Raw genomic sequence first — 22,451 nt, 5'->3', positions numbered from 1 at the left:
AGATGAACAAGTCACAGTGATTTGGTGGTGGGAAAGCCTTTCTGTTGTGAGCAAGAGCTCTTCTGGATACAATAAAAAGAGCAGCCCCCTTTTCCCTGGCTACATTCATTCCCAGATTTCCTTGGAGAAGGAACACACAGAGTCTACCAATACTCGCAATGCCTTTAGAAGGATATTCATGTAAATTCCTAATTGGCTTCACATGCGATTTGCCAGTGGTGATCAGTGGTTGAAAAATTAGTCACAGCAATTAGACAATGGTGGGGGATAATAAAACGTTCAGTTCTAAGATAGCACTTCCGGATTTTCTTTTAGAAATGTAGACCTAGGGATAGGTATCCTAAACCATCTGTCCAGGGCTGGGACTAGTCTATATACACCATGGGTAGTGGCTCTATTTTGATGTTCCACAATAAACATTGTTCCTTTCCAGTCAAGTTTCCTGGGCTATTACAGAAGGATGAAGATTTGAGGAGAGATTATATAATTAAAGGTTGTACTCCCTGAATTTAGAATTTTTACAAGTAATTTAATCAATTCTTCAAGGTTTTAAGGGGATCAATTAAGAGTAGGCTGAGGTGGGAGAAACTACTTTTGTGTATTGAGAAATCTAGAATGAGATCACATTGTCCAAAGATTAGAGCCAGACTTTTCAGGAATAAAGGCAGGAGCATTTATTCATGCATTAGGTGAATAAGGTTGGAACTGACTTCCACAAATAACACTGAATGCCAGATCAACTTTTCATTTTAAAACGGTGACCAATAGATTGTTGTCAGTAAGGTTTTAGAGTAGAATTGTAGCTCGGGTTGTGGATGTTGTGGTTGGTTTCTCGCCGAACTGGTTCGTTGTTTTTCTGCAGACATTGCATTAACCTGCTGGGTAACATCATCAGTGCAGCCTCCAATAAAGTGGTGTTATGTTTGCCCCCCTGCTTTTAATTGATGTCAGCCAAAGCTATTAAGGAATACAGGAAAAAGGTGAGTATGCAGATTTATCAGAGCAGCCATGATTTTATTGAGTGGTGAAGGGTGTAAATATTCCTATTATTATTATATGCCTACCTCAGGACTCATTCTTTAAAAGGATAGGGTACCCAGGTCCGATCCTTGCAACAGTAAGGTGAGGAAAATTGAGGTGAGGCCAATGGGGCCTCTCAACACAGATTTAATTCTATCTCTGCTGAAGGGCAAAGGACAATCCATTCCTTGGACTTAGAGTCATAGAGTCATATAGCATGGGAACAGACCCATCAGTCCAAACGTCCATACCAATCATGCACCCAAACTATAGTTAATTGCAGAACAGATAGAGGCAAGTATGAATAGAGATTTGGCCATCAACAGGTAGCTGGTTGATCTAGGGAATGGTGATCTGTGGGAAATGACAAAGGCCTTCTGCCTGCCAACAGCCATACTATTGGCTCCCTGGTAGCTTTATTCTTAAACCATTGGACCTGCGGTAAAGGAGTTCTTTCCCCACAGTAAAAATAAAGTCTTTACAAAGCTGGTTTATTTCCCTCAGCAGTTGTTTTAAGCTGTGGTTTTTAACCAATAAACTAGAGGCATTATTAGTGTGAAGTAGTCATTCTGTGAAACTTGCAAACAAATGAATGGACCTGGAGAAGAAAGATCTATAACTGAGCCTAAGGAATCATTTCAGCAATTTCTTTGGACAGGGACCAGAGAACTGCCTTCCTAATTTTTCCCTCTACCTATAACAGCCATCATTTTGTGTCTGCCTGTATATGTGTGGGAGTTTTAAAATGCTTAATCAGTAGAGTTACTTCATTCATGGGATGTGGGTTAGAGCTAGGGTTAAGTCCTGGTTAGGCCAGCGTTTAATACACTAGAAGGCAGTTAAGAGTCAATCATATTGTTGTGGGTTTGGAATCACATGTAGGCCATACCATGTTAGGACATCAGACTTCCTTCCATAAAGAACATTAGTGAATTAGATGGGGCTTTACCAACAGTCGACAATGACTACATGGTCACCATTGTACTAACTTTTAATTTCAGATTTTTAATGGATTCAAATTTCACCATCTGTAACAATATGAGTCAAACCATGATGCAATGTGAAATAACTCCACAGAGACTGGTATCCCATCATCAAGCCACCCTTTATTTACACAGGGAGAGTCCATGACATTGATCCAGCTTCCTCAAAACCAGCTTCCAGGGCAGCACGGTGGCATAGGGCAGCACGGTGGCACAGTGGTTAGCACTGCAGCCTCACAGCACCAGGGACCCGGGTTCGATTCCAACCTCGGGCAACTGTCTGTGCGGAGTTTGCACATTCTCCCCGTGTCTGCGTGGGTTTCCTCCGGGTGCTCCGGTTTCCTCCCACAGTCCAAAGATGTGCAGGCTAGGTGGATCGATCATGCTAAAATTGCCCGTAGTGTTCAGGGGTGTGTAGGTTATAGGGGGATGAGTTGGGGTGGGGTGCTTCAAGGGGCAGTGTGGACTTGTTGGGCCGAAGGGCCTGTTTCCACACTGTAGGGAATCTAATCATGTAGGGAATCTAATCATATGACCCGTGTGTTTGTTCAGGACAGTCGCACCGACCTGAACTTTGTACATCACTGGACCTGATCTCGCACCAACCATGTCTCTTACCAATGCAGGGCCATTTCTATGGTTCCTACACCAAACTTTGTACCCTGAAGTAAACTGTCTCTCTTGCTTACTGGAGCCTTGAGTCCAGCATTGGTGTTCCTGATGCCATTTCAGTCCTTTGCTGAACCTCCCTATTAAATAAATATATATTCCATTTAGCCTTGATAAACTAATTTCTTTCTTATCTAGTTTATGTTTCATCTGCCTTCCAGACTCACTTGCCTTTCCACTTTTAATCCCATTTCAGCTTCTCTCCCCTCTGAACTACTTTTCAGGATCCCAATCCCCTGCCAACCTATTTTAAATCCATCCTAATAACGTCAGCAAACCTCCTCACGAAGATGTTAGTTCTGTTTCTGTCCAAATGTAATCTGCCCAGTCTGTACAGTGACCCACTTCACCCAGAAATGCTCTCAAAGCTACAAGAACCCAAAGTCCATCCTCCTACACAATCTCCAATCGCGCATTCATCTGCTCAATTCTTCAATTCCTACAGCACCAGAAGTAATCCAGAGATGATATCTGAAGTCCTGCTTTTTAATTTTCTACCTAACTCCCTTGTTGCAATCCATGAAGTTAATGACTAAGATTAGAAGTGTCAAAGAATGCAAACCTTTGTATCTATTTAATCATTACAGTCCATCAGTGTTTGGTTCTTTTTCTATGGTGGGGGTGTAAGTTAAAGCTGGCCATTGTCTTCTCCTTTACTGGGACACAGTTTTCCAGCCCTCCAGTACCTGGTGCAAGAGGCTTTTATTTATTTTTGATGCTATCAATAAACTGTTTAAATATAAAAGCCAACAGAAGCATGCCAATATCTGCTTTCACTCAAACTTAAGATAGCAGCACTATCCAGCAGGAGTTCGCAGAATCACTGAATGGGGCAGCACAGGTGAAGGTCTTTTGGCCCGTTGTGTTTGTGGCTCTCCAAAGAAACAATTCATCTAGCGCTACTCTTGTGCCATCTTCCTGTGGCCTCGCAGATGATAATCCAATCCCCTCTTGAATGCTACACTTGAATCCATCATATTCTCAGATGGTATGTTCAAGTTCATAAACATTACCTGCATGAAAGCAAAGTTTCGCATGTCGTCATTGCTCTTTTATTTCCAACATGTTTTCAATTCATCCATTAATTATAGAGTTATAGAATTTTTAGAGTGCGGAAGCAGGCCATTTGGCCCATGAAGTCCACAACAATCCTCCAAAGGGCATCCCACCCAGACCTACTCCTGTATTCCCCATGGCTAATCCAATCCGACTGCATATGCCTGGACATTATGGGCAATTTAACATGGCCAATCCACCAAACCTGCACATCTTTGGATGGGAACAGTTCTTCCCTATTTACTCTGTCCCAATCTCTCATGATTTTGAATACCTATCAAATTGTCTACCAAAAATTGTCCCAGCTTCCCTTTCTGAGACACTCCTGAGATGAATCAGGAGTAGGAGCTATTGCCAATTTTTCTTCCTGAAGGGTGCAGCATCAGAGAAAACTTCTCCACCCCAAAAAAAAACTGACTCAGAAGAGACCAGGTTTCAAATAGGTTGTTGACTTTCTGTTACCCTGAGCCTTACATTAAACTAATAGATTATTGGCTGTGTTTCAGAGATGTGCTTTGATTTTATATAATAGAACAGTGTTGGGTTTTGCTGATGCTGGCATTATGAAGGATGCTGCCCACAACATATGTTCAATACATAGTGGAATAGGAGAAGATTTCATGGAGTCAGACAGGGCTGAGTCGTACACAAAGGTATGATCGTCAATAATGTAAAATCACCAGGTTTAATGTGTACCTTGCCTACTTAGAGAGTGAAAATGGATGTTTCAAGACCCCTTTAAGATGGCAAAAGTACTTCCTTAAAATGAAGGATAAAAACTGATGTGTCAGTTATTGAGAACATTTAAAAAAAATCATCTGGTTAAGAGAAGCAGAAACATCAAATTCTGGTACATAAGGAGACAAACTGTTAAAGTTGAAGGTATGAAACAACATCAGCTGCTGCTGGAAATGCTCAGCAGGTCAGTCAGCATCTGCAAAGAGGAAAGAACAGGTTAAAGCTGCAGTGGGGAAAAGCCAGGCAAAACACTGGGCAATTACTAACAGGCCCGAAGCACAATGCAATAAAAACACGCTAGAAGTGGAATGCAATAAATATAAATATTTATTATAACAATAAATATGAATTTGTGATAATGTTACAAGTTAGGGGTGGCAAATTGATTCCCATCCCTTCATCGTCCATCAATACTGGAATGTTCTGAACTGCAACTACTACTTAAAAAAAAGTTAAGTAAAACTAATTGGTTTATGCCACAGAGTTATGTTAAATTAAGAAAGCTCCCTGTAATCAACAATACAGCAATTTGAATGCTGAGCAGTCCTTGATGGCTTATAATAAATAATTTTACACATGTTAAAACAGCTGGAATTGAATAAATACTGAAATTAATATTGACCATCTTTGGAAGATTTGCTCCCCTGCTTCACATTCATGTACCACCTACCAATCCCAGGCCTAGGAAGTTGGCATGCAACCTGCTGCCTGGCCTGGCCTTTGTGCTAGTTTTGCTCACTACTTATGAAAGAGCAGTAGGGAAAGGATCAACATCACACTTTCCTATCTTCCAATCTCTGTCTACTTCTGACAAAGCTGCCTATAGTTGACAAATAACAGTTCAGGGAAATTGTGAACATTGAGCCAAAGACACTCCACAACGTGGCATGACAATAGCCCGAGCATTCTGCCCACATTTCGCCTCTTTGCAAGTGTAACCATTTATCATTTTTAAAATAAGCCATAATGAACTGCAACTTTATATATGTAACAAGGGAGCAATAAAAAAAACAATTATTTTTAAAAATGTAAGTTTAATGTTAGTTTATTAAAATATTACTCAAAAAGAAACTGTAACAATATAAACAACACTCACATATGTCTAGCAATTACCAGAATCACAAGCACTAACTATTAGTTAGGTGTGTTCCAACTGAAGTTTGAAACTGAATAAAAAGTAAATGTCACTGAAGACATTTTAAAATGTATCAATAACAATCTGCAACACCAACAAATTTTTCTTTCTGTATTTTTTGCGTGCAAAAGTTAAAATTATATTTTCACTGCTCAATATTTTCATGCATGGATGTTATAAACATCAAGTGCTCCCGTGTGGAGACAAAACTGTGAATTCTCAGTTTGGTTTATTATAAATAAAAGAATCATCATTCCAAAGAGATACTTTTTTATGATGGTATGGTTAAAACAAATGGAATAGTTCTTTTTTAGCTACAGGCTTTTTAATACTTTGCCTTCTTGTTCATCATCACTATGGACCATCTCCACTCTTTGTGGCTGTGATGGAGCAGACATTGGGGTTGTGAAGACATTTTCCAGTGCTCCAACATCTAACTGTGGCACAGAATTCAGGTACTCTTCACCTCCCAGGCTGTTGGAGTGAGGTCCTTCCTCAATGCTGCTATTGCTCCTGGAGTCTGTGTTGCGCTGACAGTCATCTGGGTACTCTCTAAAAGGGTAATCTCTATTCAGTGCAGAGAACATAGCTTCATGCTTCTGGTATCGGTCCTCATAATAGCCCAGGCATTCAGACATGCTGTTTGCGAAATCACCATAGCCATAGGGTGGCCTACTGTAAGGGCAGGTACTATAGAGGGAAAAGAGATAGAATCAGTTCAATGTTTGCCTATAATGTAATAACGGACAATAACATTGAATGCATTTCAAAGGGTTACAAATGATTTGAAGGATGTTACAAATAAAACAGGAAAGCACAGCAGTGTAACTGTTATGTAAAGTTACATTCTTAATGTTATTATCCTTCAAACATCTGACCTTGTCAACATCTACTTCTTCCAAAGACACTTTGACACTATTTAGATGATTCGGGCTATTATCCAGATCTTGGTTGTTAGTTCATAGAATTGTTCATAGAATCCCTACAGTGTAGAAACAGGCCCTTTGCACAACAAGTCGACACTGACCCTCAGAGCATCCCACCCAGATCCATCCCCCGATAACCAACCTAATCTACACATCCCTGACCACTATGGCAATTTAGCATGGTCAATCCACCTAGACTGCACATCTTTGGACTGTGGGAGGAAACTGGAGCACCCGGAGGATACCCATGCAGGCATGGGGAGAATGTGCAAATCCCACACAGTCGCCTGAGGGTGGAATCAAACATGGGTCCCTGGCCCTGTGTGGTGGCAGGGCTAACCACTGAGCCACAGTGCTGCCCAAAATTTCCATCACTTGGGTGGCATGGCTGGGCGAGCTGAAGTGTAGGTAGAACCTGAAGTCTGGTTTTATGTGTGGAGTTTATTAATTCATTCTGGTGTCCTGTAACGCCTATCAGGACTTTGCTCTTGGGGAAGCATTGAAGGTTGACTGTAGAAGGCTTGATTGGGCAAAAGTTCTATTGTTTTGAAATGATGCATATGGAAACACATGGATTTCAAAAGCTGCTGGCAAAACAAATAATGGAAGTGGCATTGCATGAGGTAAGCCCTTCAGTTTGTGCTGTGTTTATGCATTGTCACAATGTTTATGCGTGTCAGCACCTGCTGGGGCATGGCTGCGGAAATCCTGAAATTATCAGAGCAAGTGCAGAAGGTGATGGAATAGCTCAGGAGAAAATTTACACTACATCCAACTGGAGATATGCTTAGCTTTTCATTGTAATAAGGGTTTCTGCTAGAAATTCATAGGCAGCACCTTTTATTAGCAAGAGACATTTAGCATTGAAGGGCATAGGTGAAACATCAGGCTCTACCATACAAGATATCACAAGAATTGGACACAAATAGAGAGGTAATTAAGTAATTATGCCAGTGTGGATTTTCAAACCGAAAAGAAGGCAAAAGGTAAGGTCATCAAAATCTATCATTTAGAACTGTGGGAACGACAGAGGGTAGAAATTGTTTTGATTTTAAATCAGCATCAATAAATAGGTATAGGAAGGAAAGCGTACAACAGCGCAAACCATTCAGGATCTTGAACACTTCAATCAAGTCACATCTCACTCTTCCAAACTCCAGTGAACGCCCAGCTTGGACAATCTTTCCTCATAAGTCAATCCCCTCATTCTATGCTTCCATCTAGTGGACCTTCTCTGAATCACCTCTAGTTCATTTCCACCTGCTTTAAACATGTTCAATTCCGTTTAAAATAAAGGGTGATATTCGATTAACCTTCTTGATTATGTGCTGGTTCTGAAAATCAACTTTTTGTGACCCATGCAAAACATCCATATTCCCCTGCACCTCAAAATTCTACAGTCTTTCTCGATTTAAGTGTTACTCTGCTTTTTTTATTCTACCAAAGTGAACAACTTCACATTTTCCTCCACCATACTTCCATCTGCCAGATTTTTGCTTACTCACTCGACCTATCTATATATCCACCTTTGTTATGTTCTCTTCACAACATACTTTCTTACCTACCCTTGTGTCATCCTCAAATTCAGCTATCATGCCTTCACTCCCCTCATCTGAGGTATTGATATATATTGTAAAAAGCAGAGGCCCCAGCACAAACCCACACAGAACTCCACTCATCACATCCAGTCAATTAGGAAAAGGTCAATTTATGCATGCTCTCTGGCTGGCAGAAAACAATCTTCTATCCATTCCAATCTATTGCCCCCTACAGCAAGAGCTCATACTTCCAGCATTAACCTTTCATATGGCGCCTTTTTAAATGCCTTCTAGAAATCCAAATACAAAATGTCGACAGACTTCCCTTTATTATCAGCACTGGCTACCTCTTCAAAAATTCATTAGATTGGTTAACTGTCATTTCCCTTTCACAAAACCATGCCAACTTACCTTGCGTACCTTGAGCTTTTCCAAATGCCCAACTATTGCTTCACTCGTAAATGTTTCTAACACCTTCCCCAAGAAGGACATCAAGCTAACGGGCCCACAGTTTGCTCAGAGAAAGTAAGAAGTTTCTTGTTCACGCCTCCCCAATTCTTGAATACAGGAATTACATTTGTTACTTTCTAATTTGATGGAACCTTTCAGAGTCCAGCAAACTTTCAAAAATTAACATCAATGCATCTTCTACATAATCGGGGAGAGGGAGAATTATGCTGCAGGTAATCACACCTGGTAGATCAAGTACCACAAATTCGGTCAGTGGCCAGGGACAGCAGGGTGTGACTGCAAGTGAGGCACGTACAGGGATCCCACAATCAGGAACAGAGGAGCCTCAGACCTTGACCTTATCCAAAAGGTACAAAGTATTTGCTCCCCTTGTGTCGATGAAGAATAGGGCTGTATGGAGGATAGGCCAGCTGACCACAGCACCATCGCACAAGTGACCATTCAAGAGGGTGAAGTAAAAAGACAAGGGTAGTTGTAGGGGATTCTACAATTATTGGAAGTAGGTAGCATCCTTTGTAGGCAGGTTAGAGACCCCTCCATGGCATTTTGCTTGCCTGGTGCCAGGGTGAGGAACATCTCTGATTGGCTTGAAAGGATACTGGAGAGGGAGGGGAAGGATCCAGTTGTTGTAGTCCACATTGGGACAAACCACATAGGCAAGAGGACAGGTTTAGGGATAATCGGGAACTAGGAACTAAATTAAAGAACAGGTCCTCAAGGGTTATAATCTCCGGATTACTGCCTAAGCTTTGTGCAAATTGGCATACGGATGCGAGAATAAGGGAAGTAAACACTTGGCTAAAAGAGTGGAATGGGAAAGATGGGTTCATTTCCATGGGGCACTGGCATCAGTATTGGAACAGCAGGGATCTGTACTCGTGGGATGGTCGCCACCTGATCTGAGCAGGGAACAATGTTCTAGCGAAAAGGGTAAATAGGGTGGTCAACTGGACTTTAAACTAGAAAGTGGGTGGGAAGGGAAGACTAAAACTCCAAGAAGTAGAATGGTCAATGGGAAACAAAGCAGCAGGTTAATATCTGTGGAGGTGGGTTTAACTGCATGGTAAAGTATGAAAAAAATGAAAAGAAAGGAGAACTCAGGAAAAGGTTATTAATGTTTTCAGCACAAAAAATAGGACATAGTGTTTGGAAAGGAATCAAACTTCAAGCACACTGGATAAACAAATGACAATGAGAAGAGGGACAGTCAATACTAGACTGAAGGTGCTGTACCTGAATGTATGCAATATCCTAAATAAGATAAATAGGCTTGTGGCACAGATTGAGATTGGCAGGTATGATGTGGTAGGCATCATGGAGAAGTGGCTGCAAGGGGAAATTACAGGCCAATAAACCTGACCTTAGTCATCAGTAAGATTTTGGAGGCCATTGAGATTTATGAATACTTGGAAGCACATGGTAAAACAGGGAAAACTCAGTATGGTTTCATTATGCCTGACAAATCAGAATTCCTTGAGGAGGTAATGGTCAGATTCATCTAAGACAGCCAATGGATGTTATCGACCTGGAATTCCAGAAGGCCTTTGACAAAATGGCTCACGTGAGGCTGCTGAGTAAGATAAGGGCCCATGATGTGAGAGGCAAGGTACTAGCATGGATAGAAGATTGGCTGTCTGGCAGAGAGTGGGGATAAAAGGATTTGGCAGCTGGTGACTAGTGGTGTTTCATAAGGGTCAGTGTTGGGACCATAACTTTTCACTTTCATGAAGGAATTGAGGGCATTCTGGCTAAGTATGCAGATGACACAAAGATAGGTAGAGGGACAAATAGTATTGAGGAGGTGGGGAGGCTGAAGGATTTAGACAGGTTAGGAGAGTGGGCAAAGAAGTGGCAGATGGAAAACAACATAGGAAAGTATGAGGTCATGCACTTTGGTAGGAAGAATAGAGGCATTGGCTATTTGCTAAATAGCTAGAAAATTCAGAAATCTGAAGTGCAAAGGAACTTGGGAGTCCTAGTCCAGGATTCTCTGAAGGTATACTTGCAGGTTTAGTCAGTAGTTAGGATGGCAAAGCCAATGTTGTCATTTATTTTGACAGGACTAGAATATAAAAGCAGGGAAGTACTTCTGAGGATTTATAAAGCTTTGGTCAGACCACATTTACAGCAGTGTGAGCAATTTGGGACCCATACCTCAGGAAGGATGTACTGGTTCTGCAGCGGGTCCAGAGTGGTTCATGAGAATGATCCCAAGAATGAAAGGCTAAACACATGTCGAATGTATGAGGACTCTAGGTCTATACTCAATGATGTTTAGAAGGATGAGGGGGGATCTAACTGAAACTTAATGAATACTGAGGAGACTTGACAGAGTGGACATTGGGATGATGTTTCCATTGGCAAGACAGACTAGGGCCCAAAGGCACAGCCTTAGAGTAAAGGGAAGATCCTTTAGAACGGAGATAAGGAGAAACCTCTTCAGCCACAGAGTGGTGACTCTATGGAATTAATTGGAGGCCAAGTAAAAGATACTAGGTTCTCGATTGTCAAAGGGATCAAAGGTTACGGAGAGAAAGTGGGAGAATGGGCTTGAGAAACTTATTGGTCATGACTGAATAGTGGCTCAAACTCGATGGGCCAAATGGTGCGATTTCTGTTCCTGTGTCTTATGGTCTTATGACTCAACCCCTCTTATGACCTTAGAATGAAAAAGTTCAATCAAGACCAGGGTCGTGTCAGCCTACACTTCTATCTGTTTACTTAGTACCACTGCCCTAATGATTGTAATTCCACCAAGATTCTCTCCCTCTTCCACTGCCTGATTTATATCTATTGCTGGAACTTTTTTGTATCTTCTGTGTTGAAGACTGAAGCAAAATATGTATTTACTTTATGAACTATGACCTTTATGGTATTATTAAATCACCATTCTCACTGAAATGACTAACACTCATTTTAGTTAATCTTTTGCATTTTTAATGCCTATATAAACTCTTACTATCTGTTCTCACATTTCTTGCTAGCTTTCTCTTATACCCTAATTTTGATCTCTACATTAATCTATGGTCATTATCTTTCATCTTTTAAAAATCTGATCAGGGATTGATTTTTGGATGCTGTTTTTTCCTGATTTATATTAATGTTCTAGATGGTGGAGTGGAAAGATTGGTGACAGATCGAATTCAATGCAGAGAGGTGCATTTTTGTGGGAAGAACATTGAAAGATAGTATAAAATAGAGGGTACAATTCTAAAAGGGTACAGGAATAGAGGGACCTGGGTGTATATGTTTCAGATCACTGAAGGTGGTAGGACAGGCTGAGAAAGCAATTAATAAAGCAGATAGTATCCCTTTATTAATAGGGACATAGAATACAAAAGCAAGGAAGTGATGTTGAACTTGTGTGAGACTTTTTAGACCTTAGCGCGATATTGTGTACAGTTCTGGATGCCACATTATAGGAAGGATTTGAATGCACAGGAGACAATGCAGAAGCAATTTATAAGATTGGTTCCCAGGAATGAGAACATTTAGTTATGAGGGCAGTTAAAGAAATTGGGACTGTTCTCCCTGATAAGGAGAAGACAGAATGGAGTTTTGATAAAGGTCTTCAAAATCATGAGCAGGTTTCAGTATACAGGAAGAAATTGTTTCTGCTCATAAAAGGAATCAGAAGGCACAGATTTAAAGTGATTTATAGCAGGAACAAATATTGATGTGAGAAAAAACTTTTTCACATAGTGAGTAGTTTTGGAATGTAGTGCCTGGAATGTGTTGGAAACAGGTTCAATTGAAACATTTAAGAGGGTATTGGGTGGTAATTTGGATAGAAATAATGGCCAACAGTACAGGAAAAAAGCAGGAAAATGACTCTAGATAATGATACTCATTTGAAGATCAGTGTAGGCACAATGGAGTGAATGTTCCTTCTGCACTGTGATACTTCTGTAAGTACATACAAACAAGGAACAAGAGTAGGCCACTTGGCCCTTTGATCATGGCTATTCTCATTTCAAGCTCAACTCTACATGCAAGACGTGGGTTTGTGTGTTGATGGTAGGCATCTATTTGCAATTCTCACACATCTTACAGGGTCAATAAATTAAACGGAAAGTTACTACACCAGAGGTCTTCACTGGAATAGAAAAACAGAAAATAAGAGCACGAGTAAGCCATTTGGTCCATTCGCATTCCTAAAAACCTTCAACATGATCATGGCTGGCTCTCAATCTCTATTTTTCTCCTCCTCTTTCCCTATACTCCCTATCCACTTCTTTCTTAAACATATAATTCAGTGACTTCATCTCCACAATCTCCTGCGGCAGAGAATTCTATAGGTTCACTAACATCTGAGTGGAAAAAGGCCAAGTCCAAACAGGCCCAGCCTGTATCCTGAGATGATGACCCCTTGTTCTGGGCCCCTCACCCAGGAAAATATCATACCTGCATCCAATCTGTTCAGCCCCATCAGAATTTTACATGCTTCAATGATATCCCCTCTTATATGTCTGAACAACAGTGATTACAAGCCCAGTTGACCCAATCTTTCCTAATGACAAATCTGCTATAACAGGAATCATTTTGATGAACCCTTTGTGCACTCCCTCTATAACAAGTATATCTTTGTCAAGTTAGGAGACCACAACTACACACAGGTGTGGTTTCACCAATACCCTATACAGGGCCAGTATGGTATTCTTGCTCTGTACTCAAATCTTTTTCCAAAGAACATCAGACTACCACAATCCTTCCTGTTTTCTGCACATCTGAATATCTGAAGACTGCTTCAAAAACATCCTGAAAATGTTTTGAGGCAGGAATATTCTTTCAGGCCTCACAAAAAGTGCTGTATCTTGCTACTGCTTGCTCAGTGCATCATTAAAACATATTATCTGGTTGGTTTTGGAAGCTAACTGCAGCTATATTTGCTATATTACAACAATTACTACACCTCAAGGGTACGTTCTCAATAGGTTGTAAAGCCTTTTTGGTCGTTGAGAGATTGTGAGAAACAAGGTTTTAAAGAAAAGACTTGTGACAAGTAGTTTGGATAATTTTAGAAGCATACACCTTGATGATAACAGTTGAAATCATCAGCATCAAAAACTTTACTGCAAATGACATAGCAGAGGATCAAATTAATCCAGCATACCAGAAATGTGATGTTCATATTGATTGAATGCATTAGAATAATGAAAGAGATTACTGCCAATGCAGGTTTAAAGGAAAAATGAACCAACAGAGCAGGTACAAATATTCAAGAAAGATCATAGCATATGTACAAAAATAATGACAATGTGCAATGTGGTTTATCACTGAGCTTTCTGGATCAAGAATCACAGTAGAGTTAAAAAATAACAATCATCATTATTATTCCAAATTTGCCTCCTGTATGGGCACAAAAGCATGCATATGTATTTTGGTGCGTTGAAAACATGTTGGAACAATGTGATGACTAGCATGTTCTCGAAAGACTAGGATAATACATGCTGTAGGGCTCATTTTGATACACATCAAAAAAGGCTACTTGGATATGGCACCTGCCACCTTACCAAACTGTTTTGACAAGAAATGCAAGTCAAATGCCAAAAAACAAGATAAAATGTAGAAAATTGGCTACAAAAATGAATAAGAACTTAAACGTTGCATGAAATTTAGAGAATAATCTGTTGCACTTTAAGGCTGTTTTCATAAAGATGATATGTGGCTAGGTGCTGAATCATGATAAAATACATTTTTGCTAAATGACAGAGTGTTCCTTTGCAAATAAAAGGACCTTTCAAAAATACTGAACTTAAGACAGCCTCCATTTATCAACGGACAACAATTCCTCGTTGCGCCTTCTGAAAGACATAATGGATCTTAATATTTTGAATTGGTACTCAGATTACATCACATAAGTAAATTATCATAATAAATGAGATGCGGGAAGCAAGTGGCAAAATGGAACTGAAGCTAAAGATCAATTATGATTACATTGAATGATGGCATCATCCAGTGGGCCACATTTATTTCTGCTCCTAGATCTTATATTCTTATGGCTAAGGGAGTTGCCAACTAAATTGCTCATTGATTAAAATATGCATCAATTGAAATATTTTTCTCAGATTTCCATTATCCTCAGAGAATCTCAGCCTAAACAAAAATTCCAGTCGTTTAATTTTCCATACAAAACTAACATACTAAATCAGTACCAAGCAGTCCAAGATCAAGTATTAAGTAGAAGCTGTTACTTTTCCTTTACTCTACCCCAAGAAAAGTTCCCTAGCCCTAAGTATTACCACCCACATACTCATCTTATGTTTGATAATTATGCATAAGAAAACCGTGGGGCCTTTAAGATTCTTTTATCCTTTTATAGGAAGCTTTTAGTTGCCTTTCCCTAATTGACCTTGAACTGAATGACATGTTTGGCCATTTCAGAAGGTGATTAAAATCAACCACACTGCTACGGGTCCAGAGTCACACTTAGGCCAGACCAGGTGAGGCTGGCAGATTTCTTTCCCCAATAAACATTGGTGAAATAGATAGGCTTTTATAAGAATTGATGCACAGTCACCATTACAAAATGATCTTTTATAAATATAAATTGAATTTAAATTCAACAACTGTAGTGGGATCTGCAACCAAGCTGTTAGAAGATTCACCTGGTTAGCTGCTGCTAGACCACTGACATTACCACTTGCCACAGACTCCCCCAGTTACAGCTGCTGCCAAAATTAGACAGATGTGTGTACCTGTACCCACTGCCAGTAAGGAGTGCAAGACAATGAACACTTGTTATCAATCTTAAATCCTGGAGACCATCAACTATTGAGTCACCAAGTTCCGTTTACAGACATTTTTTGAAAAAGACACTGATAATGTGCATTCCATGGTGGTCATACCTTCAGGACTGCGAATTGATATTACTCCATAATGAGATTGTTTATTTAAAATATTTGGGAAATGTTGTTAATGAGTATTGCACAATGCACTTAGAGAGCTCCATGGGCACAAGAGTTGGTGTGGGGAGTGATGGTGTGGTTATGAGGTAATTATTAAATCTTTTCCTTTCTCTACATTATCTCCGTCTTTAACAATGTGTTGGGCCCCAAAGATCCTGGTTCCCCAGTGCAAGAGTCCTGGAGCAGAATCACCACTGAGCCCAGCTCAATGCCAGTAAACATAACCTCAAATTACATTTGCATGGGTCAAGTTAACTGTACTGTGTCTATAAAGGCAGAACAGCAGCTGACCCAGTATACCTACCTACAGTGGCACAATATGCATTGTGCAGTTCAGGAAACATGCTGTATGAAAGTTTTCACTGAATGCTGTTTTGCAACAGGCATCAGGCATGTGATCTGGGTCAGAACGCTTTGGTGTTTCATTGCACAATTCTGCTTGCCCTTAACTTACATTGAAAATGAGCTTCAATGGAGCTTTTGTACAGCATGTTTTCTCAACTGTGCAATATCCTATAAAACACACACTCACACACAATCCCATTTGAATTTCTGGGTTCAATAACACACTAAGTTATCTCACAGAAGAATTTAAAACAAACATTTTTCCAGTTCTTAATTAGTGCAATAATATATATATAAAGTAAATTCTAAATTGGATTCTACATACCTTGAGGGGAAATAGGGTGGTCCAGGCAAGAAATAAGGATGATGAAAAGGAAATCGGGCAGCAGCTCCGAACAGATTAGCAGCATGCCCCATTGGTGGATGTTGGTAAGCATGTGGATGTGGAAGAGTTGCTGAAGGCATTGGTGGTGGATTTCTAGGGCAGTTGGAAACAGTAGGTATCTCCTTTTGTGCTGGTACTTCAGGGATGGTAACTCTATTGTGGGTGTTATTAGTTTCATTTGTAGAATTTCTTTTGCCAACATCCACTGACATTGTAGGTATCCTTTGCTCCGAACAATTTGACACCGCACTTGGGCCAGGAACCTCATGATGGACCTCACTTCTACTATGTCCTGGAGGACAAGTGGGTGGCACAGTGGGATGGTTGGATATACTTTGCGTAGGGAGACCAACCTGGACAGGATTTGTTTGTGGATAAAGTATAATTGAATTTGGACGAGGACCTTGAGAAACTGGCATGCGCAGAGACTGGCTTTGACCTGCTGGAGAATCAAGACATCATACATTACAGAACCAATAGTTATGAATTTGGTTAAAATATGTTATATTGTTTTAAACTTCAATTTATATAAAAATTAGAATTAATTCAGAATGACATGAAATAATTTAAAACAAGTCATTCCTTGATCCGAATATTAAAGCCTTTCAGTATCTTCTCACTCATTAAGACACAGAAAATTTCAGTTTTACTGGTAATTGATGCTGCAAATGTGGTAGGATTTTTAAAATGCCCAATTTAAATTATATACTTAGTCCCAGTTTTTGGCAACTGAAATTAGCTGGCATGTTGGCCAAGGTAGTATATAAAATCCAGGTACCGCATAAAAGACAGGCTGATCCACAAAGCTACAGCGAGTTAGGTAAACCCTAGCCCTAATTGCCACTGCCACAAAAAAGACCAATAATCATTGATATCATTGCAATAAGCAGTTACAACAGCACAACCACCACTACTCATCAGCACTACATGAAATTCTGTGCAGTGGCAAATCTCCATCATTTGCAATATGTGCGTTAAACTGCAGCTGGTGTGAACAATTCCAACAAGCAGAACTGTATTATAATTGAGATCAATTACTATCAAAAGTTATATGAATCAATAACAATGTATCATTGTACAAATTTTGAAGTCAGCACAATTACGCAAATATATTTAGCTCACTGGTGTCTTCGTGAATTGCTATGGGGTTTTACTAGTTTTTCTTCCATTTTGAGCTGCATTTTAACTCCTTTGTTATGCATTGTAATAATTTTACCCACATTTTAACATCTAATGACGCAGCTTTTGCATTTCTCCAATTATAGTTTCATGAATATACTTGTTAGTAAAACTGAACTTCTGACTTCAATCTGGTTTTGTTCAATTAACCCATTTGACAGAGGATCCCAGCCAGACTTTTATTGGCCTTTCTCTTCAAGATGCTAAGCTATTGTCAAATTCAAATATTACCTAATTTCATATTTGATGTCTACAATTTGCATTTATGATTTTTCTTATTGCTCTTGACCTCTTTAAGTCCGAAGCTGAGTGTAACCGTGAATGTTATTAATCTCAGCTTTAAAGAATATCATGGGCACAATGGGATATTTATATTGAAGGGAACTGACCTCAGTGCAACAATGCGATGAAATTGCAAACGTTCGTTCTTCAGTCAGATTGTGTAAACATCATACCAGCATGCCATCCATGTAACACATCCTCCATGAAATGTTATCACTACCACGAGTAAAAATTACATCACATACTTATCTATGTTTGTTTAGTATGAGTATTTTTGAGGCTATACTTATGAAAAAGACTGAAAAGGCTTGTGTTGTATTTCTCAATAAAGTGGTTGAGAGGCCATTGGAGGCCTTGAGGATAATGAAAATATTTGGTAGGGTAGATGTAGTGAAAATGTTTCCACTTGTGGGGAAGGCAAAAACTAGGAAGTAACATTACAAGATATTCACCAATACATACAATAATGAATGCAGAAGAAATGTCTTTACCTATAAGAAACATGTAATATAAAACTAATTACAACATTGAGCAGTTGAGGAGAATAGCAGTATTGCATTTAAGGGAAAGTGCAGTAAATAGATGAGGGAGAAAGGAACAGAACGTTATGTTGATAGGAGGGGAGGATGAGAGGTGAAATGAGGCTTGCGGGAGTGTGCCTACTACCACAAACATGTTTCTGTAATGTATGTTCTGTGTAATCTATCAAAATAGTCCACTGCAAACACTTGGTTAGAGTATATGAATCTCCAGCAAATAAAATCTCAAGATCTTCTGCAGCTGCAGTTAAATTTTTATGGTATTTTAGTGAATCCATTCTGATACTTCCTGTGGATTTTTAATTGTATGATACTTCATGATCGTCTTTCTGTTAGGATTTTCATTTGCGAACATATTAAAATGTCAATTTTCATAATAATTACTGTTGCAGTCAAAGTTTAGTCTTCCATTATCAAGGATGAATGTAATTGTCTTTTCATAGACATTGAATTCTTAACCCAGGAAGATAAGTGCAACTATATTATGAACATTTACAATGATGAAGTCAGTGTTTATAATGTCAGCATGCATGTCAGGGGGTCTTGACACACTAAGTCAAGGGCAGTCAGTCCTATGGCTCCATAGCACCCAGTCTGGGGTTGGGGCCGGGGCCATGACTAGGGCTAATGCAGTCGGGGGGATCGAGGCATTAGTCATGTGGGTTGGCATTTCTGATTCAGAGCTGCTGGTTAGGTCACACTAGAGAGTGTGTCATAGCGAGTGTTTTGGTCAATTCAGAGAAACTAAGAGGAAGATGGGAATGCGGAGGTAGACAACAGGGTAATTGCCTTGATAATGGAGACTTAGAAAACTACGCACAGGGTTTGGTAGCTTCTGGCTGGGAAAGGACAAACAACAATTATGAAGAGGGCAACTGTATTTGTAAGGCGGGGTACGGGAAGCATGGAAAGGAATAGTGTAATGTGGGAAGGGAATTCATCCATGACTGCGAGTACTCTGGCTTCAAGTGGGGGACAGTATATGACAATAGCTGGCTTGGTCACCTCATATGCTATGGGGTTGGGGGTGAAAGGTGGTCAGGGGCAGGTTGGGTAGGAACCTGGGAAGATCCAAGTCAAAGTGGTTTACAGGAAGGGTCATTAGGAAGGGGATCTGGATATTCAGGGATCATCAACATGCAGAGGCAGAGGTTGAAAGCCATTTTTCAAATAATATCATCTCGCCTTCTATTGTGATGGAAATTAAAAGTACGCAACAGGGTAAAAATGATGTTGCCCACAAATAGTGGGGTAAATATCTTGACATGTTAGGAAGGGGGCTGCCAAATTTTCTGAGGACAGAAAGATAGGAAAGTAGATTATGAAGAGAACATAAGGTGGCTACAAAAAGATTTAATCCATAGAATCCCTACAGTGTGGTAACGGGCCATTTGGCCCAACAAGTCCACACTGCCCCTCCAAACAGCATCCCACCCAGATCCGTTCCCCTAATTTCCTGTGTCAAACCCACCTAACCTAAACATCCCTGGGCACTATAGCCTAACCAATCCATCTACACTGCACATCTTTAGACTGTGGGAAGAAGCCCACACAGACATGGGGAGGATGTGCAAACTCCACACAGACTTTGCCTGAGGCTGGAATCAAACCCAGGTCCCTGGCACTGTGAGGCAGCAGTGCTAACCACTGAGCCACCGTGCCATCCAGTTAAGTGAGTGGACAAAGATCTGGCAAATGGAGTATAAAGTGGAAAAATGTGAGGTTGTCAATTTTGGCAAGAAGGATAAAAAAAGGAGCACATTCCGTAAGTACTGACAGATTGCAAAGCTCTTGTGATGCAGAGGAATCTGGGTGTCCTGGTGCATGAATTTCAAATGGCTAAGTTACAGGTATGGCAAGTACAGCAAATTTTTCCATTAACTGGCTGTTTTTGGACCAGGACTGTGCCAGTTGATCAAATATTCTGGATAATGAAGGGATATGCATAACCTTCAAGACATAAACATCTTTCAAAAAATCTACATAAAAGCATCAACACCCCTGCTAAAATCAATATAAGATCACACATTAAGTCACAGAAATGTAATGTGGGGTGGAAGGGTACACATGTCACTGTTATACTTTATAGCCTAAATACTACTATTACAGTAGATCGCCGTGTATGAAGTACTGTATATAATTTTTGCTGGTTCATCAAGAATGCTAGTTGATAAGGTTGCTTAAATGAGGAAAGATAATGGAATTTGACAACTTTTTCTGAAGGAAATTGAATCAAGTTGGGACGTTCTGCTTCACTTATACAGGCAGTGGTGAGATCACATCTGGGGTACTACACACACAATTACCTTTCATATTTGAGGGAGAATGCAAATGCATTGGATGCAGTTTGTAGAAGATTGTACATGGAATGGACAGGCTAGGCTTGTATCTACTGGAGTTTAGAACAGTAAGAGGAAGTTCATTGAATGAGAAATTATGCTGATGTGTCTTGACAAGCTCCAAGTGGAGAAGTTATTTCCCTGTGGAAGAATCCAGAACCAGGGGTTCAACTACTTTAAGAAAAGAGGGCCCATTTAAGATGAAGAGAAGGAGAATTCATTTAGTAATGGGACAGCAAAATTTGGGAGGGGGCAAGGGGCTTATTCCTACTCCTGATTTGTGTTTTTACGTATGGACTCAGTGTGGTATTATACTTTTAACCTGTTCAAGCAAGTATCTTCAGTTTTGAATACTGGGAGAAAGTACAAAACAGATATTATGATCCGGTTTAACAATATGAGGGGTATACATTAACTTCTTAAAACTATAAGTGACAAAAGAATTTGCTTATTCAGACACAGTGTGACACCAGGTGCTGTATGAGATTCTTACTATTGTGTTCAAAAGCCAATGCTGAAGTGAACTAAAATGGCAAGGAGCTCTCCATGTGATGGCCAGTTGCCACAAGGTGTTTCAATGTATGCATTTAAACAGGTGTAGTAGGATAGTTTGAAAACTAGTGATCCGGCTGATGTCAGTATAAAACTCAGCATATTTACTATACACAGTATTTGAATATATTCTATTTTAAATTTTTTCTCTATATTTAACATGAGGATCTCAATCCAAAGTACTTTCTTCATCATTATACATTCTGGTGATCTCTTGTCTTCTCTTCACAGAGTATGGAAAAGGAAAATCCTGCTAATGTAGTTAATTAGGGACATTCAGTTTAACCATGCGTCATTCCCTAAGGCAGAATAAACCAACAACACAGCTAAACATACTTCATAAACTAAGCAAAAAAACTAAACAACTGTGGGTGCTGGAAATCAGAAACAAACAGAAAAGCTGGGAAATTTCAGCAGATCTGGTAGCATCTATGGAGAGAAGGGTCACAGGGCCTGAAATGTTAATTCTGCATTATCTCCACAGATGCTGCCAGACTTCATGAATTTTCCTGGCATTTCTGTTTTTGTTACGCTTCATATCTTTCACAACAGTTCTTTAATGATCCTGAAGAAGTAGCACAGATAATTTGAGAGAAACAATTGCTAACGGGACAGCAGATGCATAGTCAATGTCCAAAGTGTTCAGTATTCCTCCTGACCTGCTAATGATGTAAATCTTTTTCATGGATCTATAAGTCAGCAAAATATATTGCAGAACATGTAATGCGTTGACACTATACCCTCAGGAGGGGGCAAAATAATTGTCACCATTCAGTGGGGAGATCAGCCCACAGAACCAGCTCAATAGTTGGAAAAACTATACTCATTCAAAGTACATCTTGCTCAATTAATTGTTTACTTGAGCAATATGTACTTTGAATGAGCATGGCTTTTTCACCTACGAAGGAAAGTAGAAGCAATATTTGAATTGTAGAATTGGGTAGTGGTTATAATCTAATAAATTCACTGTACTTATGTCCTGGAGGCTGTTAGAACCACATCTCAAGCAATAAATTTCTAGAACTCTAATACCATGCATTTGTGATGTGAGATTGAGCCCAGTATGAGGTCATTCATTCTGTACCTGTGAATACATTCAGATCAAATTCTCCAGAATGTAACACAGTTATTGAGCAACTGATGCCACGATGACAAGCTCACTCAGTTGTGGATCCCTCTCTGATTTTGTTTTTATGGTGAGTTTCGGTTTTGAAGGAAACTTTTGGCACATATTGTTAAATTTAAACTGAGACTAATATATTTGCAATCCTCAGATTTAAATATTTACCAGGGATTGGGGTGGGGGAATGATCTTAGTTGGCTGGAAAGATGATCTGCAATGTATAGTGACACCTATAACATGGTTCAATTCCTGCACCAACTGAG

At 39.8% G+C, this 22,451-nt stretch overlaps 1 protein-coding gene across 1 annotated transcript in view; it reads right to left on the bottom strand.

Annotated features, from left to right (window-relative positions):
- Positions 1 to 5,915: 5,915 nt before the first annotated feature.
- Positions 5,916 to 22,451, bottom strand: part of LOC125458467 (transcription factor SOX-30-like) — a 33,759-nt gene continuing 17,223 nt past the window's right edge. The window contains exons 5-6 of the mRNA XM_048543739.1: positions 16,115 to 16,616; positions 5,916 to 6,291 (exon numbers count right to left, since the gene is read on the bottom strand). Of these exons, the coding sequence (XP_048399696.1) occupies positions 5,916 to 6,291; positions 16,115 to 16,616 (878 nt within the window). The remainder of the gene's footprint in view (positions 6,292 to 16,114; positions 16,617 to 22,451) is intronic.

Source organism: Stegostoma tigrinum, chromosome 13, assembly GCF_030684315.1.
Source record: "Stegostoma tigrinum isolate sSteTig4 chromosome 13, sSteTig4.hap1, whole genome shotgun sequence".
In the NCBI taxonomy this organism is placed as follows: domain Eukaryota; kingdom Metazoa; phylum Chordata; class Chondrichthyes; order Orectolobiformes; family Stegostomatidae; genus Stegostoma; species Stegostoma tigrinum.
This window is presented reverse-complemented; position numbering and strand designations above follow the sequence as displayed.